Here is a 25,308-nt window from a genome sequence, read left to right on the forward strand (position 1 = left end):
ATCGCTAGAGTGAGTTGCCTGGGGTCAAAGTGCCTGATTGTGCTGTTTTGCATAAGAAGGCCCAGCCAGTTTAGGAGCTTCGCTTGGGGGACTATTGGCACCTCAAGAAAGGTCGTGAACTGTGGTGGTGTGGCCCGTGTGGGAGCTGCCAAAAAGAGAGTGAGGGACATTTGCCAAAGTGGGAGAGGAGGAACAGCATATGCAAAGACCCTGACCAGTTCATCCATATAGCATTGGCCATGGACTGCAGTTGTGGAAACCTGGAGGTGAAGCTTTGGCATTTTGGGTGGTGGCGAACAGACTGACCTCAGGAAACCCCTCATTTCAGAACGATGGGAGTAGGACTTGTGGATGGAGTCCCACTCATGGACTTCTTGCTCCATTCTGAAGAGCAGGTCAGCAAAACTGTGGTCCAATCCCGGGAGGTACTCCGCCAGGAGTTGTACCCGGTGGCGAAGAGCCCAATGCAAAATGCTTTGTGCTAGGGCTGAAAGCTGCGGCAAGTGTGTGCTGTCTTGCTTTTAAAGGTAATAAACGGCGGTCATGCGGTCTGTCTATCAATACTACTTTGGGCTCACCCTAGTGAAATAATCTTGAGAGCTAGCTGAATGGCCAGAAGTTCGAGGTAATTGATATGGAGTCCCCTTTACTGCGTCAACCACATGCCATGAATGGTAATTTGCTAAAGATGTGCACCCCACCCCATGAGTGAGGCATTCGTGGTGATGGTCACCTGCAGAACGTAGTCTATGTAGGGCTGCCCCTGCAACAGATTATTGCTGTTCCACCACTGCAGAGAGTCATGGGTGCAGGCCTGTCTCAACACTAGATCCTTCAACTGGCACACATCGCCTTGACTGTATCCGTGTCTTTCTGCTTTTCAAGCATCTGATCTACCTGCTGTCCAAAGAGGTGCTCACCATCGAACAGCAGGTTCCCTTGCAGTGTCAGCCGACATCCAAGTTGTCTTTCTCTTCATGTCTACGTAACACTGAGCACTTGAGCAAATGTATCCTCCATTTCAATGCAAGGGCATAGAACTCTAAATTAGAATAGAAACTGGTATATGCCTTGTCACTTAGCATAAAGATGTGACTGGTGCTGCCAAGGCCATGGGATATTCCATAACACCCACAATGACTGCAAAGGACAATGTAGGGGTGCTGGATATATGGTCTGGTCTGGTGCAGCAGCAGACTTCATAGAGGATGTAGGCGAGCTAGTTTGATGTACTTTGTAGAACATTGTTCCTGGGAAGCATTATATGTGCTGGCTGTGGAAGATGCTATAAGACAGCAGGTTTTGCGAGACATTGTAGGAGCAACAGATTTGTTGATACACAGGAGAGAGGACTGTTGTTGCTTACTGTACAAATGCTGCTTCTAAGAAATGTTGAAGTGCTCCTGCACTGCAGCGTGCGGAATATTGGACACTACAAAAGTGTTGGCATTGGTGCAGGATCTACAAGAGAGCTGGCTCTAGTGGCCTGCTGCACAATTGCTACTCTAGGGAGGTATAGGATTGTGTGATGGATGCCTTTGGAAGCTCTAGTAGGCTTGTTTGCGAGTTGAGTGGTTACTTACGGTTCAGTCCCACGTCGTGGAACGTGACTATGGCCGGGCGCTTCGGTTTCGGGGTGCCATGAATGGTGACTGTCAGTGTACCATATTGCGTCTCGATGGAGTGTTTCTGGAAAGAAAGAATAGGAGGAAATCATAATACCTCAAACATTTCAAGAAGGTTTACAGAAGAGTCACCCTGCCATCTTCAGAGAGAGCAGCATATGCAAAACGTGAGACATGTCACCTGGTATGCATGTCTGTCCAAAATGCATATGTGTCTGTTAATACCCCATGTGTTCCTGAATTAGCTACAGTTTAAGGTTGATGGCTTGTACATTATAGAACCAGTGTGTATCCAGTTAAAAGGTTAGTCAAAACATCTGCCAAGCATGGAGAAAGAGGAGGAAGGCGGATTCAGGCTGGTTCTGTGAAGGCAGCAACCTACCTAGTGCTTGGTTTCTCATCCCTGCATGTGCGCGGTGTTAGTCTGCCTACAGTTTGCGTCATGACCAACTAGAGCTTGTCCATCTGTGGGAGTCTTCGGGCGCATGAGAGGGGCTTGGGATGCAAAAGTCTGCTAGCAGGAGTAGGCCAAACCCGAGCCGTAAAAGATTGCACAGTTTCAGCTGAGTTTGCCAAATATCCCACTTCTTACCTTCTTTATTAAGGGTACAAGTCCAACAGTGGGTACCATCCCCGCCTTTAAAAACTGCATGGCTTCTGCTCAACTGCTCCAATCATTTTGTCAACCATTTGGCATCATTTTGCTGATGAAGCATTACTCCCCACCTTGCGCACATTGCTATGTGGATATTGGTCCCTCTGTCATTACCTCTCTTGCTGTGAAAGATGAAAGCACACCGCTGGACCTCTGGTTAGCTTGGTACTATATAGCAGCCGCCAGGTAGCCTTTCCCCGCTCGTCTAACAGTGCCTCCAGTGTTGCCCCTTCCTTGTTTCTGGATCCAAGGCATTCATATTCCCGGGCCAATCCACTTACTTACATGTCATGCGTTCTATGACTGTAAACCTTAGGAATTGACAGCTCCAAAACTGACAGATGTACATGGCTTCATCTATTTCTGACATTCTTTGCATAGTGACATTAACAGCATCATGTTTGGTTTTCGTCTTTGAACCTTTAGCACCTCACCAACAGCGCCCATATATGCAAAACGACATCTACCACCTTATCAATTATACACCTTGAGAGGGCACCTGGAGCCAGATTCAAATTGGAGTACTGCGCAGTCTTTCAAATGTAATGACATTTACAATGTTATAATTTTGAAACTTTATATTGTTTTATGCGCTTTGAGAGCTTTTTCTAAAATTCCCTTCACTAGCATTCTGTTCAATACGTCATTTACATCGAACACTGCGTATCAAATAAAGTCAAATTAAACATCTATAGTCATCTTTACAGTAATCTTAGTGACGTTATGTGATTATATAGAAAAGAAAAAAGAAAAAAATGTAGTCCCCAACTACCCCTCTCCCCACACTAGAGTTCCTTGCACACTTGGAAACGAAACGACATCCATCATACATTCGTGCTTACAGTAGCTCATTGGGTCCACCTCTTGCCTCCTAGTCGAACATTCTACGGGGTTTGGGAGGACACATCACCCTCCTCTGATCATTTCCTACATAACTTGCCGTGCTTCCCGGTAAGTACCGCTCCATGGTTTCGAGTGCACTCACTCTCTCAGTCACCCTGTTTCGCCGACTCTCCAGCGGCAGGAGAGCCACAAGGGACCAGCTCGTTGTTTCCATTATCTGGCCAATGTCAATTCAGCTAGTAATAATACTGATCGATCAGCTTCCAGTTCCCAGGGAGAATTTCATCCCAATCTAGAAAGCGTAGACCCAAAATGATAGCTGGCAAAGGAAACTGCCCTCTGTCTTTGATAGCAGTCCGAATCTCCCTTCCAGTAGATGTACCAATACAGGAGGAGGTGTCCCCTCTTCTTCACAACCATAGCCCCCCCCCCCCCCCCACATCTATCAGGCGATTCAGGGGACATTTTATGCCACTTGTCCGTGTGAGATACCACCCAGTCATGATTTTTAGCGTGGATTCTCGATGCTGGATTGATAGGCAATTTTTGTAAATATTTTTCCAGGGGGCTTCCCATCTCTTTTCAGAGAGTTGTCCATGTAGATTGCTTCCTCATTTAGTTACGGATGTGCAAGGTTCGTCAGTGAGAGGGGAATTATGAAATGTGTAAAGGGGTGAAACCATTCCTTAATATCTTCGTAACAGTAGGCTTCTCCCTTGGTGTCTGTGTTCGCCTGGCTGCCTCGCCTACTCCTAGCTGGAGAACACAATGCCAAATCTGCAGATATCGAAATCTTTCTCTTTCTAATAATCCGTAGTCTGTAAAGGATGGGATTAATCCATTTAAGAACAAAAAAATCAGAAATCATTTAACACTCCTTTTTGGAGTTCTCAGTATCTTCTTTGAAACTCTAGGTGTCTTTACCTGCCTAACAAATTTTATCAGCCCTCGTCGGTCTTCCATTGTGTCTCTCTAGTTGGATCGGTTACACTTAGAAGACAGACAACTGCCTTTGGATTAGATTGATTATAAATGCTGCTATGAGCCCAATTAGGATACAACTTGATTTGCCCACCTCTTTGGATCAGCTTTAATTTCTTGCTAGAGCTTAAGTTGCTCTTAGTGTACCATCTGGTGAGAGAGGATCTTAACTGTTCTCCTAAATATCAAAACTCTCCATTTGTAGATTTGATGGGGACCCTTTTACTCAATTCGTATATGTTCCTAGGTGCAAGGCCCACCGGAAGGAGCTCTTATGTGTGATCACTAACCCTATATCCGGAGTCGTCACTATAATCCACCTGTACTTTTAGCAACTGTAGCAGTGAAGTCAGTCTCTGGTTCTTCCAGTGACAAAAGCACTTCTTCGGTTAATAAATGATATTCTGTGTTTACTAACTCAAATATGCATACCCCATTATATTGTTTAACTCTTCCTGGCTAAAGGTTCTCTAACTAGGTCATAAACCAGTAGAGACAAGTGGTGTTCATGACTTGTGCTCCAGTATAGATCCCTACCCACACCAACCCTGGCTTCTAGGCCTGGTAACTCCCCATAACTATATTTATTGTCCAGTGCTGCTTCTAGTGCCACTAGAACCACCTTTAATCTCTTGTGTTTTGCCGCTTCAACAAGATGGGCTAGCCTTATGTCATCAAATATCTGCCATCCCGAGACAAACCTAGACGGAACTGCATGGAGCAGGGACGGAAGCAAGGCACGCTGCAAGTCTAAAGGCCAGGACCGTCACCTTTATCTGTACATCTGTGTTTCATAATGTGACCTGCCTCTATGTTGGTCACTATATTAAATCTGGCAGGGGCCGATTTCGCTCTTGAACATGCTTTGCTGGTTCTTTCGGTGCGTCAGGCCTCTGTGCATCGGATAGTGCCATTCGCGGGCAATTAAGTGCGTTGTGGGCCCTTCGCTTGCGCAGAGTCGAGCCATTAGTGCCAGAACTCAGGGGAGCGACTGTCCACATACCTGGGCAGGTTTCATCTTGCACATTGATACTTATATATGTGCATTTATATGTATATCATATTTTTATATTCTAAAAAGGGGATAGAGTTTCTTTGCAAGTGATTATCAATTTGATTTAACATCTGCCTCGCTGCATGGAAAATGTCTTATTTTCAACTGTAAAAGAATGTACGATAAATATACACTTTGAAGTTCAAATTATGTCTATCACGGTTCATCGTTCCAGCTCAGTTTTCTATCATGTTCAACTTTTTATCACGTGTTTCCCATGACCAAGTAATATGTATCTTGTGACGTACAATGCTGAAGTGTTTAATCCGTTATCTCTACCAATTTTAATGGAGAAAATGCAATTAGTAACATACAGTCAGTTTGTAGTTCTTCAAACAATCACACAACCTGCATTCGGTTAAAATCTGATCATGAGAGGCAAATATATATATTTTTTTATCTTATCTTGTCCAATAATATAGCCACGCCTGTATGAAAGGAAAGGCACTGACTGGCGCTCTTCTTTCATAATAGAGAATTCCTTCTGCAAATGCCAAGCAAGCTTCTGGGGCCCTGGGCAACTCCGTGGTTAATTTCTTTCCAATACTGCACTGAACGGAAATAACACCATCTATATGTATCAGCCCATAAAGCTGCACGGAGCCTGTACTTAACTGTAGGAGGACTATGTGGCTCATGTACGGGACACTTGTCCAATCTGCTTTTATCCTTTTTCCTATAGTACACACTGCCCTGTTCACTTTCACCTGACACACAAGACCACTCTGTGACCTCCACGTGTAGCGTGTGGGAAACACTACCACACACTACCGGTCTATCACAGCTATTCTGATGTACCTGTAGGTGAAGTCAACCAACCACAATGGCAAAATCCATGTGGACCCCATAACTGGGCAATGCACCACCTTGCGTTTGTGGTAGGGCTGGGTTCATGTGTAACGGACGTCACTACTTTCATGACTGCAACATGGGAGTTGGCACGGCGGACATCACAAATGAAGTGTGAGGACTTCCCATGTGTCTTGAAGAAGTCAGTGGGAACTTGGCAGTATCTGTGGAGGGAACTTTTATTTATCAGCAGTAGCCTGCGCATCCCAGCAACCACAGGAGCACTGAAAAACTGAATCCAATCAGAAAGACTTTGTAACTTGGGCTTAACATCGCTTTGGCAGCCCAGTGCTCAAGTGCCATTTTTGGCGACCTAGAGTTGCATAAGACCGCTGATTGATTGAGTACCCGAGGTGGTCCAGGGCCTCGGATACAATTGCTCTCCAACTGGTTAACCAAGCCGCTCCCTGACTAAAGGGAGGCAGCTCAGCAGTAAAGGCAGAGATAGTGCAAACCCTGGTTATGTTTCTTTTCCCTGCTCTGCGTTTTATTCCCAGCAGCCACTCTAGGACTTCATTGGAGATGATTTTGCCGGGCATTCAACAGTAAAAACCATCTCACCTGAGTGTGTCTACTGCTCCCTCACATCATGGTATGAGGCTGGTGATTACAGTCATCAATGCAACCGGCCTTTTTACCGATATCCCGGGTGGAGTGGGACTGAAGGGTGGATGGGACTAGAGCATGTGTGTGTGTTTTCTGTCCTTTGCCAGTTGCCTCCATCTTCTGGATGTGGCACTGTCCACAGCCATTGTTCTGGGGCCCTGCCACAGGGAACAATATACATCCATTTCCTTCCAAAACAGCTCTTCTCCCAGTATTGAAACTGACAATTTCACAATTTCCGGTGTTGTGCTAGTCACAGCAGAGAAACAATGGACCTTTGTCAAAGATGCCTGGATTAATTACGGCTCCAACAACTTCATCGGAACAGTCTGTCCTCAATTGAATGTCCCAGGAAGAATCGAGAAAATTAAACGTCCTCGTGACCGGAGAACGATTTGACACTTTGGAAATTGAATATTAACTGAATATGGCTTCCAGCTACTGCCCTTCAGGTCTGTACCTAGTTAATTGACAGGACTTCAATGTGCTCCAGTCTAGAATAGAGACTGGCCAGGAGCAGGGCCTTGCTGGGAGCTCTCGGGGCCAGGCCTCGATGATGCAGATGCTCCGCGGCTTGTTTGGAAGGAGATATAAGTGGGGGCTTTGGGCATGGATGGAGATCAGGTGTTGTCTCAAGACCACCATAAAGGTCTAGGCCAGTCGGCCAGTGTCGAAAGAACAGCAACCGTGTACCCAGAATTCAATGTGATGCAGAAATGACTGAGATGGCTTGGAGAGTCTGACAAGACTTTCTAGTCCCATCTCTGACCTCCAGATAACCTGCATCGTCCCTGATTCAGCCCTGAAGCGTCACAGACGTTTTTTTTCCATCATCCCAGGTACCTGGATACTGTTTCACTGGCTGAGGCGGTCGTCTCAGTTCTGAAATCATGTCAATTCTCTTGATTGCTCTATACGTTCCTTTGTGCGTCTTTGCAATGAACAGTTTCCTACTGGATAATGAAAACTTAACACCCTATTGTGATATATCGGCCGCAGAAGTTTAGCGCGCCTGGGGATTCTGCTGTGGGTTCCTTTTATCTACCACCGGTACCCCATGTGAGTCTGAACCTAAAGTAGCCGCGCCCGTGCCCCAGATGCTCACCAGAACTAAACTTACCTTGTGTCTGGGACCCTGTACTATCTTTTGGGACTTGAATGGAATCTTCACCAAGTTAGGGTGGTGTTTTTTTGCCTTTATTTTTTATTTTTGGGGAACATATCCACATGGGATCAAATCTTCCGAGTTACTCACATCGCACCCATGACGACTAAGAAGCCAGGGCCATAGGATCATCTCCAAACTTGGTGTCCTGCGTTTATCTCACTGTTGCCCTGGACACAATGACTGCTGTACAGGGACAAAAAACAGTAAGCTGGAACTACCCTGAACGAAGCCATGAACAGCCAAGAGTTTCCCTCACAGAATAACTTTAGCCATGTTTATAATCTAGCCCATAAAAGCTTAATGCAAATAAAAGTATTTTCTAAACAGAAGAAACAGACTCGATATTAAGTGTGGTGAAGGTTATTTGCTGCATGAAAATGCATGCAAATTTCTAACAATAACAGCTCTACGAGTAAGCCATAAATGCTCAACTCTGCTACTCTTCAGAGTGAAGTGTCCAAAAGAAGGAACTTTGATATCCACGTGGAGGGCACCAGTACTAGTGATAGGTAGACACAGAAGTATCCAACACAGATATTATCCAGATACTATGAAGTATACCATCCACAGGCTGCACAACTAGTAATTATTTCACTAGTTTCAAGTCTCAGCCAGTTTTTATTAAAATAAATGAACATTTTCAACAGGTAGGAAAGTGGGTCAGTAAAAAATACGAGGCACACAGAAAACCAGCAGGCGCTAGCCAGCACCTTCTGAGGTAGCGATAGGATCCCAAACAAATATAGCACATATGTAACAAGATGCATGGTACATGGGTGCTTTGACCAATTTTATTGTATGGAGAAGGTTTTGGGGCTTTTGGCAGACTTACTTAACACCTAGGTTTACACTATGGCCTTGCTTACTAAAGTCGGCCAATGAAGCAGAGGTACCAGACATGGTGCTAAATTTGTCAAGGTATCTAGGATATTTCTGGCCTCTGCCCGAATTTCTCAGCAGCACGGGTCAGAGGCTTGGAAGCTCAATTGGTTTGAACCTGGGGGAATAATACAGTAAAACTACTAAAAAATATCTAAATCTAAAGGCCCATCACCACAAATAAACAGGTATGCTAGCTAATGTCCAAATTGAAAGGTCATGGCGCCAATGGAAGAGTCTCAATGTCCAGTAATAAGGACTGGTAGTTGTCCAAGCTCATCTCCCTGTTGCTCACCAGAAAAGGGACAACTGGATAGCACCCAAAGTGTGTTCCTTGAAGGTACACAATCATCAGGGACATGCACCGCAAAACTGGCCAGTGGTTATTAAGATTCTCTGTTGGGTTCCTCCTGGGGAACTAGGGTATCCACTGGACCTGCACATTCATCACAAGGAACTGGAGAACTGAGGCAACCCCAGAAGATGACATGACTTGAATTGCAAAGAACAGAGAAAGAATCTAGGCATTTGCAGAACCAGAGCAACTGGCTACTGCAGTGGGACACTACCATAAGCCCTAAATGAAAAACCTTCGAGTGCCTCTGGCCCCGCTGCCTGCTTTTTATCTGTGTCCCACAAAATCAAGGTGATGTAGGATGCAGGTTCATGAAGCTAAGAGTACTGGAAAGCATCTCTCCTCGACCCACCTTGTCAGTTCTGGCCTGGTAGCTAACGCTCTCATGATGACCAGCATGAATCCCTTCAGTCTGCTGGGTTTGCTCGTTGTTGTCCTCGTCAGGTAACTGCTGCTACCCAGACTCAAGCAAGTCCAGCTTTGTCTTCGAGGGCACGTTGCAGCAGGGGTTTTTATGTGTCCAAGGTCTGTTCCCAGTCTTGAGAGGAAAGCAACAAGAAGCAGTCTCCGCGCCTTGACAAACAACTCTCTCAGCTGGTGCACAACATCCGTCTACATTCTCAAATTTTCTGGATGGGACCAGTATTTATCTTGCTTTGTAGTACTGGTAGAAAGCCACAGCCAACCAAAGCACAACCTTAACACAAACTTCAAACACTTCCAATGGGTCCACACTCGTAAGTAAAACAATGATTTATTGCACCACAAACGAGAAGCAGTTGCTACTTCCTCACCAGTCACCACTCAACGGACACTGGCCAAACAGAAACCATTCCAGAAATGGAATTCCAATGTACAATATTAGGGCCAGCATGGAAACCTACAGTGCAAGACCCTGGGGCTGGAAAAAACCTCAACAAAATTAGTTACACGTCGACTATAAGAAAGACCGCCATTTATCACTTATGTATTTCTTAAATATTAGAGGCAGGTCAGACTACGATTCTTCTATTAGAACTTCAGCAATTCCACCGGAAGCGGTTACTTCTTGCTATTTGGTAGCATCATGTAAAAACTTAGAGGCATCCTTCCCGCCTCAGACTCACTCTTCGAATTGGCTGAAGTTCCATTCCTCATCTGGCCACACGTTCAATATTCCACCATTGCCCATTAGATCATTGCATTCCTTGCTACATTAACCACAACCATGTCAATCAATTCAATTCATCCATTGCTTTACTGGACTGCATTTCTCTTTATGTCTCAGCTAGAACCAGCTTTAGCTCTCCGTGGACAAAGCTATTGTTAAGAATACACTACATTTAACTGGAGCGTGCTTTAGGTCAGCACCCTGCTCGTAATTGGATGGCTTTGTTGCCCCTCACTTTCCTACTCAGGACTACATAGCTTCCCTCGCTATTCTAGTTTCTATCCTACCCAACAGCATCTAGGTTTCAATATTCTGACTGGATGAGGTATCCTTCCATTGTTAATTGACAGACATTGAAGGGACTACTTTCCGTCCCTCTAGCTTCCATCACGCCCTCTGTCCCTTTCTTCCACATTTATCTGTCACCGCCCAGCATTCTCTTGCTCTAAGACTGCCCTTTTTAGGTCTCGCCTAGCGTTGCAGCGCGCATGCGCTGCTCGCTTGGCGAGACATAGTTAGAGAGGAGATTTCTGAAGGGGGCTCGAAGCCCCGCCCCTCATTTTCATTGGCTGGCATCACCGTTTATGCTAAACGGTGGCCTGCCATTGGAAATTAGGTGTTTTTGTTGCCACCCTATCCCCTATTCGTCTGGCCCCTTCGGACAGGATTGTCTGCTTTGCGGCTGTCGCGCAGCAATTTCTTATCTTTAGGGGGGGGGGGGGGGCGCGTCTGTTTATAATTAGCAGTATCGGGTTACTTCTCTTGTTTTGCCTCCGAGTCTCGCGCGCAGGGGCCATCTGTTTTTTCATATCCGTGTAATGCTCGTTTTGGGTAGGCAGTGCGGCGGCTTGTTTTAGGTGATATGGAGCAAATATAAAAGAAAATGGTGCCTCGTATTTAAGGCCTCAGTAAATTTGAGTGCCAAAAATATGTTTGCTCTTTATTAGCACGGTCCAGAAATATAAATAGGACCTCACGCTTACCTGATGCAAAAGTTTCACATTTTGAAAAAGTTCTTTTAAAGTTTTCAAAATATATATAACACTGCTTTTAAACCTGGCCGCTTCGTAATATTCAGGAATATGTTTTAAAACTAGCCCTTGTGATTTTTTTCTAATGTATTTGATATTTTTAAAGGCGCATATGTGATTCGGTTTATTTCACACGTCCTTCCCTGGCACTTATGCACTGATATGTGCACATACACGTATCCTAGTTAGCTAACTTTACTTGTTTGCACATGTTGGTGAATTGTACAGAAACCGCCTTACTTGCAAACGTGCCCTCTCGTGCTCATACGATAGTACTCCCCCACACACACACCCTCTTTCCTTCTTTTCCACACTTGCTTCACATTTTCGCACATCGCTCACATTATTCATAACAAGTTACATGCACATGCCTTGCGTGCACAAATTTCTATCATTCACACACATGCCAACGTGTGCACAGGGGTGTGGCTTTGTCAGTATGAGGAGGGGAGTGGGTGCACTTCAGATTTCCTATCAATCACTCTGTGTAAAATATACGTAAAGCAGGGAAGGAGGGGGTCTTAAACAGCAGAAAGTGATAGGAGTGCTGATTGTGAGGTTGTATCACAATATTTTGTAAAATAACTATTTTGTCACTTCTTTAAAACAGAAACTAGGGTGTGTGTTTGGGTTTTCATCTGCATGTAAAAATCACAAGTGAAATACGGCAAACACATCGCCATACCAGACTTAAAGCACTTGTATCCTACTATATACTACAGAATACATTTAGTAGCGGGGTGTAAAGCCTACCCACCCCTGCCCCCCCCCCCCCTCCCAAGCTACGCCCCTGAATGTTTTTCATCTGTGCACGGCATAGTTAGCTGGCATGTTCTTAATTTTCCCAATTGACTCTTTTCACGCATGACCCTTGTGTGCCCAAGTGTCTCTCGTTTGCACTCACGTCCTTCACTGGAGCTCTCAACTTCTCTGTTTCATAACTAGGGTACTTGTGATAGTTTAGGGGTATCGGACCAGCCAGGAAAGTGGACATTTTTGGCTATTTATGGAATCAAGTGACACCCTCCAAATGAGCCGCTTTTGAGCTACACCACTCCCTTGTTTAGAACACATCTCGCATCAGACATGTGTCTCTCATTCGCACAAAGGTCCTTCATTTGTAAACGTGCATTTCACTTACGCGCTGACTTATCGTTTGCAAACATTCCTCTCAGTTGGACGCGCGTCCCCTCATTTGTATCGTCTCTCATTTGCACACTTGCCTCCTTTCTGTGCTCTGACCTCATTTACGATATACAATCATGATTCCATCCAATGATATTAGTTTTCTAAAATGCAGGGTGGGTTCATCATCGGTGCTCAGTATTCCTAGTCACACCACTTTCCCACAAGTCTCTAATTTGTATCATTCATTTGCATAAGTGCCCCAAGGTGCACGCATGCCCAATACGGATACGACTGAGCCTCGTGGTGCAGGCGGACGTGCAGCGTGAGAGTGCATGAAGTACTGAAATTAAAGAAAATACATTTTACAAACCAGCCTTCTAACCCCATGTCTTCAGGGTCTCTCACAGACAGGACTGACATTTTACAGAACAATGGATTCTGGGACTTGAAATTTCAATTTTCATATAACAATTATTAAACTACAGATGCGGTGCTAAAATCTGCAGATTTTATAGGAGAGCATGTGTCTCTTAAGATGCAGTTCCAGTTGCCTGGTACACCCTGTGTCTTATATTACTAATTACTATATTGCCTGCGTGTGATCACGTGCTTCGGTGCACCCGTGTACCTCTATATATTCGAGTATCTGTCTCACGGGGTGCGTGTGTTTCTCAGTGTGCGCATGCATGCATGCATGCATGCATGTGTGCCCGTTTGTAATGCAGTTTATATGTATGTCTTAATGCGGAGGTCATCAGGGGGTAAAAGACTTATTTACAACAACATTCCTTGATTAATGCTTCACAAAGGGAAAAAAAACAATAACATTTTCAATGCCAATACCTCAAAACAACGTAATTGCGAGACCTATTGCATTGTAAATACTTGTTAAAAAACAGTGTTTGCTGTCCGCTGCGCTATCAGCAGAAGGCTATCTATAATGTTTAACCATTTCAAGAAGACCACCCACGTGCACATGGATGAACGTCATGTCACACACCTTTAAATCATGGTTTTATTTGAACAAATTACATTAAAAGAGGACCACTGAGATTGCATCCATGGCAACCATTTTTGAACAGCGTTTGCTAAAACATTACACAGGCATTCAAAGGTGTCTGCCATAGATGCATGTGCATCTTCAGTGGCCATCTTCAAATGCATTTAGTAATGTTAGTAATGTCCAAAATATCCACTGCAGATGTGTTGAAATTCCAGGTGGCTATGCAAGTGAAAAAAAAAGAAGTCATAACCAATAGGTTTCACTGTTGAGACCTTTTGGGTTTGCCACAATACAAAGGAGTTTTATACCCAACAAATCAACCTATAGTGTAACTCCTATGGCAGAACTTCTATTGACGACACAGTACATAAATCATGTTTTCCCAGAGCAGCGACAATAACAATGTATATGTCGTGTTTGAAAAAATAAATCTTAGATTTCTAACATTCAAACCTAAATACAACAGTACGGGATATGCCATTCCATACAAATAAATGTCACAGAGGATAAAGACATTACTTAAATGCCTGTGCAGTGTGTTTGCACAATGAAGGCTTCCAGCACTATCCATGTGATTTAATTCCATAATAAACAATGGACTCCAGTTACTGAAGGAACAATCAGTGAACTCTTTCACAGATGTCTTCTTTGGACTGATAAATGGTTTTCAACTGCCAAGTGTCTATTTGCCTTCCAATTACTTCCACGCGCAACTGAAAAATACTAATCCTCCTATTAATTGCTCAATTCACTTTGGTAAAAATGTCTTAGCTCATTTCTACTACTTGCATTGATTGCTCCTATCTTATGCCCCAGAGACTTCACAGTTCAAGGCAGAATTCTTCTGGTGACATGCCCAAGATGCGGTGATGGTTCGGTGTAAATTCTTCATAAGATCTGGATGTATGGTGGAGTCTGGAACCACTGGATAGCAGTAGTTGCGGCACCTTTTCTGGCGACCACCCTGAAACTGTGTGCCTCGGTAGAGCAATGCCTTGTAGGATTCAAACCCAGGTCGAAGAGGGGCTGGAAGATTAGACAGATTTGCGGTTTGGATGCAATGGGCTGTTGCGGGAAAACATCGCCCAAGGGTAGTGCAGAGAGATGAGAACGCAGAGTGTGATTTTTAAGTATAGGAGGAAATGGCCGCCCTCCTTGCGTCGGACCATGGCCGGCATAACGAATTGCAAGACAATACAGAGACTCATCTGATATAGAGACCACATGATTGGGCACTCCAAGACAGGGGGTTTGGATGAAGAGAAAGTCTGGCATGGATAGGATGCATGCGGTTTAAAATTGGCACTTGTGTACTACATACAAACACCCCTCAATCCTGTATAAATAAGCACTGTTGTAGGCTTGGGGGAGTGTGATTACCCGACTTGTATCTTATAATAAGGTAGTGCTGCTTTTCAAACGTGCTATTGTGTTATATCATGAGAAAATAGTAAATTTCATAAAAGAAAATGTTACCAGTTTCATTTTTTGTTCTTAAAGGGCCTACCGACCCCTTCCATTCATATGTCACGGCTCTGGACACTGTGTTGTGTTTGTATTGTGAAGAACACAGTAGTAAAGTGCCAATAAAATGTGTGCATTGATGCTATAGGACGGATGTTGACTTTGCAAAGACGGTACGCTCTCCACCAAAGCAAATTTTTGTCTGCCTCATTTAGAGTTGGGTGAAACTTCGCCCAGACTGGCTTTTGGGTTTCTCTGCTTCTCCGCCACATCCGAGGCACTGAAATCCCTGCACTGGCTTCCAGTGGAAAAGAGTGTCATTTTTAAGTCTCTCTTTCCGGTGCTTAAAACAGTTCCGCATAGTGATCTTTGCCTACACTCTTCGGAAGCCCAACTGCTGGCTGTGCAAAGGTACGTGCTCAAGTAGCAAAGCCTTTTCGGTTAAAGGAGCTAAACTATGGATTGAGCTACCCTGCTTCTCATGGTTGCCTCTTCCTTACCTACTTTCAGGAATGCTCTGTAGACCTGGCTTTCTAAAAACTAAGATCTGCTTTAATTAATCCCAGTGGGATGGTAGTGTTTTCTTTTTTGTTCTGCCTGGCTGTTTTTTTCCCTTTGAGTCTTCCCTTTGTGTCAGGACACCCCTTGGGATAATCGCTGCACTCTATGAATCCAGTAAAATAACAGTATGTAGAAGGCGGATATTACTCCGTCTCATGCGGATGGAGCCATGCGTCAAACTACCAAAGCCATTAATGGAAACGCCATAATGGCGGTTGCTGTAAATGCAAGTGATGTCCGCTGGGCTATAGAACATCTCTACTCCTGCCATGGCGAGGATACTCCACCCACCAGATTCAAAGTACTCCCGCACGTGTTGATACTTAATGTCAAAATCAGGCCCTATGTCACCATAACAAGTTATACAGTTTACAACTTGTCATTGACTCAATGCAGCAACTTTTTGTCTTGAACGCCATCTTGCTAGCTCTGCTTCAGAGGGCAGAGCGTTTTTCTTGCAAGAGTGGAGTTTGCGGTGATAAATGGTATCTCCAGAAATGACCTGGTGAATGACTGCGTAGGAATACCTGAACATGTTTGGATTGAAAATGTTCTAGTGTTTGAGTCAAATGGCTAACACTTCGTGTGCAGAGGTCCACAAGGAGGAGAGCAACAGGATAATTGAGTGTTCCGAGATCTCAGCATGGGAATGCGCCCTCTGGCAGCTGGACTGGACCCTCTAGGACCCAAGGGCTAGACCGATCCGCACATGGCTGCGACCAACAGTGGGCAAAAGGCTCAGGGCAAGCCTGGTCCATGTCAGTCTCCATCACTGCAGGCTACAGATAGCGAGGAGCTGCTGTGGGTCTGGACTCGCAGGTATAACAGTAAGTGGGTGACACAGCGTGACTCACCCCATTCCTCCAACTCGGATCGAAGGGACGAAGGCTCCTGCCCATGCCTTCCCTCTTTCTTGCCCACCTCTAACTTCTGTATCATTACCTTCTATTTCCTCACTTCTCTACCTCTCCATCTCTTATCTTGAGCACTGGAATCACTTCAAATCGCTGATATTTCCAGATACTCTTCACTTGCCAACCAAAAACACCGCTCTCTCACACCTGCGATATAGCGGTTTTGCTGAATCTAATGCTTTGCACTAACGAAAGTTTTATGCTCAGGCTAACTTAAGGCGAACTAAGCCTTACACTCCATCTTTACTGTGACGTTTTATTATACGATGTGGTTAGACTTGCATTTTCATGTCTCACTAAAATAAAAATTAAATGCATCTCACAGCGAAGGGCGAAGACTTTCACAGACTGTTCTGAATAAAGTATACATAATCAACGTGAAACCTAGCTGTCTGTAATTGAATCACATACTATGCACCTTTACTGTTGCATGTGTAGAAGACTGCTCGTGACAAGCTCCATGTAGTAGAATTATGAACATTTTGTTGAATGTAAATCCCTGTAAATATTTCTCTTTTGCTTTAATTTGATTGATTTACAGCCTGTGAGCCATATACTACAATATATGAACGTATAAAATGCTTTATTAGAACCCCATGAAAGAGCGTTATTTTTTGACGTGTAGAGAACCCTTTTTCACTTTCTATGGAAGGCAAATCTGTGGTGGAATTATTTCCCAACTTATGGTCTGTATTTTGAGGATCTGAACGTTGAGTTCTTGATTGATTCTGCACTTTAACTGAGGTTTGCACTCGGATTTATTGACTACTTGAGTTTAACGATATTGAATTAACCAGTCTGCCTAAAATTCATAAAATAAAACCTTTAAGGTTGAGACTTTTGTCAATCATTTAAGTAGAACCAAATGTGTTCTACATTTCTGTTAATTGAGATTGTTACCTTTGTCTTTCTAAATTGAGATGAGTAATGTTATGAAGATTTATACAGCACACATCTAGTCCCAGGAGTATCCCTGCAGTAGTGACATTACGGCATCGACATTTGAACCTTATACAGATTGAGTGAAAAACCAGGCTTTCAGTTTCTTTTTAAAGACGGGAAGGTCCAGTGTTCGACGCAGTACCCTCTGGACTTTGTTCCAGTTGTGCAGCCCTAAATAAGAGAATGATCTGTCGCCTGCTCTGAGCTGGCAGATAGGAAGAATTTAGCCAGGTGTTCTGAAGAGGATCGCAAGGTGCGGGCAAGGATGTAGTCTTAGATCCTCTCTCTCAGATAGCCGGCACCTGAACCGTGCAGGGCTTTATGAATTAAAACCATGGCCTTAAATCATATACTCTTTCTCACTGGGAGCCAGTAAAGAGCCTCCAAAGGAGCGGTCGTGTGTGATCTAGGGGGACGATTGAGTAAATCTTGGGGTCATCTTAGGGACATTCAGAAAGCGAATTAATTTTGCCTGTTGCTTGCCACTGGCTTTGTGGTTTGCAACTTAAATTTCTCGCTTTCCATTTGCTGGCTTTATTTGTTTTAGGCAATCCAGGTTCAGTTCGTCCCTCCCAAGGTCAAAAGCCTTTTCAATCTACCTTTCCTTGCATTCTTCCACAAGTACTCCTTTATGTAAACAGGCCTGTAAACCTGGTTCTTATCTTGTTACATTTGTTATACATTCAATAACTGAGATCAAATGTCAGGCTCCGTTTTTCGAGGAAGCTTGATGTTTACTTTTCTTTCTCAGACTTCAAAGTGAGAGCATATATATATATTTCCTAGCACACATTTAAAATGAACTGCGCAAGGATTTCACAATATACCAGAATAAGCAAAGCACACATGAAGAATATTTTTGGTAATTCTGAAGTGTGTTGCAAAGAGATACTTTATTATGATCAAATCAATACACTAGGTGATGTCATTTCCACATATTGTTTGTGCACTGTATAGTTTTATCAGTAAAACTGTATGTCTGTGCAAATGTAATGGCCTTTTCAATGGAAAATGTGGTGTCTGATATGGCAATGTGCTACCACACCATGCAAATTCCAGTCAAATCTGCACCACTCCATTCCACTGCACTCTACTCTGCACCACTACACTTTACACCATGCAACTGCACTTCACTCCACTGTAAACCACTTGACTCAACGCATCTCGCCTTGGAACCAATCTACTCTGTGCCAATGCATTCAACGTCACTCCTCTCTGCACACCTCCACTCTTGCACACCTCCACTCTATGCCAATACACTCTACTCTGTACTGCCTCCACTTTCTGCCCCTGCACTCTAAGCCAATCCAATGTTCGCCGCTCTATGCTGCACCACTCTATGCCACTGCACTCTACAACACTTTCTGCGATTACTCTACACCACAGCGCGCTACCCTGCAGCACTCCACTTCTCTACTCTGAAACAATCTACTCTATGCCACGTCACTCCACACTATGCCAATGCTCTCTACCTTACACCACTGTACTCTACCCCACTCTACTCTGTGACAATGCCCTGTCCACTACTGAACTCTATGTCACTCTGATCTGCACTACTTTACTCTACAGCTCTCTACCTTACACCACTGTACTCTACCCCACTCTACTCTGTGACAATGCCCTGTCCACTACTGAACTCTATGTCACTCTGATCTGCACTACTTTACTCTACAGCACACTGCACTTTGCAGCACTTCAGTGTACTCTGCACCGTTCCACACCACTCACCCTTTAAGTCATGCGGAACAGCCACGCTGGTGTACAACAAGGCTAACACACACTGGCAAAGCACATAGCTCTTGCACAGACGAGACCTATTGGATTTACCAGTGCTTATTTTTGTTTGCTGGGAGAAAGCCCCCTGTGGATGTTTGAACGGACAACGGTTCCTTAGGGACTTCCCTTGAGCTGCCACTCCCCGTCCAACCTCCTGGAACTTACCTCAGTCCAGGTGCGGGGCAGATACAACATTAAAGCAGGCTGTAGGTGCCGATATACTTCTTTCTGGCCGTCCACTCATAAGATATCCCCCAGACATCTGACCAGTTACAAGAGCCTACCTCAATATTTACAAAATTGATTTCACCTTCATTATAAATCCGGTTTATCTTGTTCCAGAATTAATATTTTCTACTTTCATTCTTGAAAAAGATCATGTCTTTTCATTCACCTTCTGACTTCAGCTGGGCCTGCCAAGCCTTACTTCTCACTAACATTTTCGAAGGTAATACAACTGTGACTGTTACAGCCTCTAAACTTGCACCTCAAGAGAATTCTTTATTTAGCCACAACGAGGCACAAGGTGGCATGATCACATTCTGTATTTGCTTATCCACGTATATGGATTCCCTTTATATTCCTGTATTCTTTTCTAGGTTTGCTCCTTCACCAAAAAAGCCGCCTTTTCATGTGGAAGCATGTTCAGCTAGAGAACCTGTAGCAGGTAAACCCTTTCTGTCTTTAAACTATATTCAGCCCAGATATTTGGCCAAGACCATTCTGACTGTGTGGGCAGCCCTCGACCCAGAGGCACCGATCTCTAGCTTAGCCCTGCTCAGGAGGTCTGTGCTGTGCCTCTATGGCCTTTCACTTTTTGCTGTGCTTGGAGCTGCCTGCAAACAGGAGAGACCTTTCTGCACGGTCTCTCGAGTACCACACTGCTGGCAGATGGCGCTTCCCTCCCTCTGTTCAGTTTTCAAAGCCAGGGAAGGGATGACCCGCGCTCGCTGGAATAAGGACTCTCAACAAGGACAGCTCCTCGTCGGCTCTGGCTTCCTTCCTGTCGGTCCCACTGGAACTGGAGAACGATTGGTGTTGTAAAGACAGTTTTTGTCTTTCCTTCAGAAAGAGTTCCTGAAGCCCACGCTCGAAGAAAACATCTGATACACATTGTGTGTGCTCTCCCTGGTAAAACAAAATTTACCCTGAGGGAGGGAAGGAGCCAAAGGATTTCCGCTGCCGCGGCCTCTTTGGCGAAATGAGCTCGGCAGCGAAAGGAAGACTAGAAGCGGCTCTCGCCGTGATGGGCAGGGTTGTCATCAAAACGGTCTTTTTATATGTTGCAGTGATGTTATCAATCATGTCGTGAGTGATGTAATACGTGAGCTAATTAGCAGTGCATGGCAAGGGTGTGAGTTAGTTACTTTAAGTCACCAGTTAGAGTTGCTTGAGATAAATATAACTAGTGAACTTCAGTAGTTTTGTTAATTTAAAATGGTCTTTTTGACTCACATTTTCACCTAATTAGAATGCCCCTTTACCCTTTAGTTTTTACAGTGACATTCTAGGGTATTTTTAAAGAAATACTTTCTTGCCAGATGTAATGCCAACTCCATACCATCCATGCATGGACTGCGGGCAGACCCTGCCTCCAACATCTAGCGGGCAGCCAACCCCATCCTGTGCACGGGCTATAGGCATGTGTGGCATGCAGTTGGCCACCGGCGCTGTGCACAAGCAGTGTGCAGTGGAGGTTTGGGCGCAGTGCCTGGCAACCAAACCCCCACAGGCTCAGAAGGCTAAATATAATGGGGGTCATTTTAAGTATGGCAGGCCTACTGGCTTTGAAAAAGGGTGGGAACACCAAAATATAAAAAGTGAGCCTAGTGGCTTCATGAAGGGGTCAAGATGTCAACATACAAGGCACATGTATTGTCTGTGAAAAAAGTACCAACATTTACAATAAAATGTATATTTCCTTAATTCACACAATGCAATGTTTAATAAAGGTAACTGTCATGGAAAAATGAATAAAGCTTTATTTTTAAAAAAAGTCTCAAGTCTTTTTTTTTTTTTTTTTCAAGCTACCAAGTGCAGCCCTGGAACCAACCACAAGGGGACTCTGCACTCCAGATGAAGAGCATGGAGCTCCAGCTAGGAGAGCTTTAAAAAACATGGTTAGCTCTCCTGGACTCATACATTTGACACTTACATGTTTTGCTTGCACTCCCTGCCACCCTCTAAACACCGCCCCCCCCCACACACACACAACATTAAAAAAAAATGCTTCCTGGTGCCCCTGCCCTGTCTAGGGACACTACCAAGCTCCAAAAAAACATACGTTTAAAAAGCCCTCCCAAGGCATTATGGGGCGCTCTTGCAAAGAGCAGTGAATAATAAATGATCACAGATTTATTTTTTAATTTATATCTGGATTGTCCTGATCCCCACCCAGGACACAGACGTTTATTTATTTATTTTTGTTGGGGCTGCGCAGGGAACCCCTGAGCCCCCTTCGGCCCTGCCGGCTCCTTACAAGCGGCTCATGGGCCGCCCAGGTGACGGCACCCCAAATCATCATTTTTGTTTGAGGATGCGTGGGGAGCACCCAGGCCCCTGTGTTCTGTTGCTACTGCAGGAGCCAGCATCTTTCCCCCCCACCCCCATTATTCAGTGGGTGCCCCAGTGCACACCCAGAGTATCCCACAACATGTCCCACAGATGTGGTGTCAGCCACATGGCCCCCGCATCCCTACCGGCTCTCCTGCCTGCACCTATCCAGGAACACTGCTCCCATCCAGCAGGAGCAGCTTTTCTTTTCTGTGTTTTTCCCGGTCCACAAAGACGGGGCAATGAAAATGCTTTGTGCTCCCACCCAGAGGGAACCGCTTATGCACCCACCCGGTGGGACCACATTACTTCCCTGCCTGCATTCTCTGGCAGGTGAAAAACGGTGTCCCAGGGATTGGGATTCCTTGGGACACCACCTCTGAGCTGACCCAGGGAGATGGGATCCTGGGGGCCATAGAATGGCTCTGAAAAGGGGTCCTCCTTCACATTTTGAATATACCAGCCTTGGGAGATGAGGCCCCCGGAGCCTATATTGAGGCCCGGCAAGTGGGGGTTGCATGGTTACATCCTCATAAAAGTATATAGCACCACCCACCCACACTATGACCCACCCTGGGGGTGTATGTATATATTACCTACTGGCGGTCGCTAATAGGTGGTTATAGTTAGGACCATGTATCTATGGGAAAAGTGTTTTTTGGGCTTGCCTGCATCTTTGGTACCAGTTGACTAAGCTGCACAATATTTTCCCAAAATAGTGCAGCAGCAATACTTGCTGCGCATGGAAAGTTGTGGCGATCCCTCTAACAGGGGGCCAAGATAAATAGGGGTAAATAAAAGTGTTTTTCCCATGTTATTTTCCAGAGTGATTTTTAGACACTACTACAACCTGAACCGCTGGAAGAAATTATATCAAATTTGGCAGAAAGGTAGCGCTCGGTCCAGAAAGAACCCTTTTTGTGATTTGGTGTAAATCTGTTTAATAGTTATAGAGATATTAAAAAAAATAAAAAAAATGTATACATCGAGACGCAGATCCTCCAAGGATCCGACAGTCCTGTGCTGAAATCTGAATGGCGATCAACACTTCAACCAGGAAGTGTTGGCAGACATCTTGAGGCTTGCGTTCAGCCGAGACAAAAAACTTTTACAAAAAAAGAAAAGGGGGCAGGGTAGAAATACTGTGGTCCCCCTGGGACCCCATGAAGGCGAAAAAAACAAGGTTTTTTTTTTTTTTTTTTTTTTAACTGCAGCAGGAACCTAACAGAGAAGAGAATCCACAGATGAAACCGGAAAAAAAAAAAAAAAACAAGTACGGGCTCACGTGCTCGTTTTTCATGAAGCGCCAGGGTGGGATAGGTCCCGGGAAATTTATTAATAAAATGAAATAAAAAAAACACGAAAGGGGAGGATGCACGGGGACTCCCTCCTAAGGGTCTTATAGCACATGGTCCACCACCTCTCCAGGGCTGAATATGAATAATTAGCTGGGGTTCCTGCGGACCCCACGCATCCTGGGACCACAACCTCCCTGAAGCAGCAAGTAAACTACATGTGGTAGGGTGGTTGTGCGGCCCTCCCTCCCGGGCCATACACAGCCCGGGGACCACCACCTCCTAGGGGCTGGCTAGTGAAAAGAGAAGGAGGGGGGCCAATAAAGGTCCTGGGAACCGCCTCCCCTCAGGGCCGGCTCCTATTATGTCCCGGGGTGCCTGTCCGGGGACATAGATGCATGTTTTTGCTTGGCAGGAGCTGACAGCTCCTGCCAAACAAAAGCAAACACTTTTGTTCCAGCGGGCGGGAACGGTCAAAGTGATCCCACCTTATGGAAACTGAAGCAGGCATGTGGGCAGGGAAAGAGATAAATAGACTGCTCATGCACAGAGAGAGATGTCTTCCCGGCACATCCCTACCCAGCAGCAATGCCGGCTCCCGCGATCCCCATCCTGCACACTGGTTGCCCAGGGCCCCTAGATGACATGGCCGGGTCCCAGGGATGGGGTTCCTGGAGTCAAAATTGGCCCGGGGAGTGGGGCCATGTGGCCCCCCATTTGTTTATGGCCAGGACATGGGGTGCTCAGAGTTGAAATCGGTTGGAGTGGGGGGGGGGGGGGCGGCATGGCCCTCTCCTTATTAATACAATTAAAGGCCTGCCCCGGGGAATGATGTCCCCAGGGCCAAAATCGGAACGAGGAGGGGTGCTCACAAGGCCCCTCTGGATTATAATCATGATGAAGCTGGGCCCCGGGGATGGGGTCCCTGGGGGTGAAAGCCTAGGGAGGGGGCCACACGGCTCCCCTCCTAGCAGTCTAAGTGCATTAAAAAAAAAGTTACGGGAACTGTGATGCAGTGCTCAATGGGAGTGTGGTCAAAGGTGTGGCAAAAAGATATGCAACTTTTTTTTTTCACCTTCAACTATGTGCATATAAGACAGCTTAAATGTAAAATAAATGCAAGTTACGTTAATCAGTGGAAAATGCACTATCGTACTTTATGAAACCTCTATTAGTTAATGTACTGCAGAGGTCTGTGTCTGTAAGCAGAGACCCATGGAATTGAATCCTGGTTAGAGCAGTGGAGAATAGTTAGGAGCATAACACAGACCCCTGCAGTTCCTCCTGCGCAGGAGCCGGTTTTATGCTCCTTTAAAAAGCAACACATCACAGCTCAGCTGGTAACTCACTCACCCACCCGTTCACAGACCCATTTAGAGACTCGCGCACCCATTCAGACCCACTTAGAGACACTCATACACCCACTCACAGACCCACTGAGACACTCATACACCCACTCAGAGATCCACTGACCCACTCACTCACCCACTCAGAATCACGTACCCACTCAGACTCATACACTCAAACACATTCAGACTAATGCACCCACTCACAAACCCAGAGTCACGCTTCCACTCAGACCCACTGAAACACCCGTGCACCCACTCACAAACCCACTCAGACTTGTGCACCCATTCACACACGTTGAGACACTCATACACTCACATACTTTCAAAGGTTACAGTGAGAAAATCGAATTAAAAAAACGTAGAAAGTCACTACAAAAAAAAGCAAAGGTTATAGGGACGTTCTAGTCAGGCTCGGATTCACTCATGCAAAACCAGTGAAATTCAGCAGTTCTAGTTACTCAACTATAACTTACGCCCCCACAATGCACTAATTATGACCTCATATATTACATCAGTCATGACATGGTCAGTGACATCACTGATAACATCTCAAATGAGAATACTGATGACATTTACAGACCCACTCTCACACCCACTTGCACGCCTATACAATTTCTCATACACCCACTCACACACCCACACAACCGCTCGGTCATCTATACAGCCACTCATACATCAGACCCACTCACTCAAACAGCCACTCACACAACAACTCCCTTATCCAAACTGCTAATCACACATCCACTCAGTCTCTCAACACAGCCACCCACCCATACAAGCACACACACTCACAAATCCACTTATTCACACATTCATACAAGAACGTACACATCCACTCAGTCACCCATACAGCCATTAAGACACCCACTCACTCAGCCAGAGCCACGGAGACACCCACTCACTCACCAATACAGCCACTCACTCCCCTGCCCAACTACTCATACCCACCCACTTAGTTACCCATACAGCCACTCTCACACCCACCCACTCACAGATGCACACAGTCATTCACATAATAGATTTTAGAAGTAGTATCACTCACTCGGTAGTAAACACAGTATACTAATGTTTAACAATCATAAACCCTTAGAAAAGTCTTAAACTAACTGGATGATGTAATGAGTGAT

General features: G+C 45.1%; 1 protein-coding gene across 2 annotated transcripts in view; it reads right to left on the reverse strand.

The window, feature by feature from the left end:
- The window catches only part of NDRG2 (NDRG family member 2), a 171,889-nt gene that overhangs the window by 50,481 nt on the left and 96,100 nt on the right, over positions 1-25,308 (reverse strand). For both annotated transcript variants that reach the window (XM_085600840.1, XM_085600832.1), the window contains exon 4: positions 1,584-1,689. In XM_085600840.1, the coding sequence (XP_085456966.1) occupies positions 1,584-1,689 (106 nt within the window). The remainder of the gene's footprint in view (positions 1-1,583; positions 1,690-25,308) is intronic.

Source organism: Triturus cristatus, chromosome 1_2 (assembly GCF_964204655.1).
Source record: "Triturus cristatus chromosome 1_2, aTriCri1.1, whole genome shotgun sequence".
In the NCBI taxonomy this organism is placed as follows: Eukaryota; Metazoa; Chordata; class Amphibia; order Caudata; family Salamandridae; genus Triturus; species Triturus cristatus.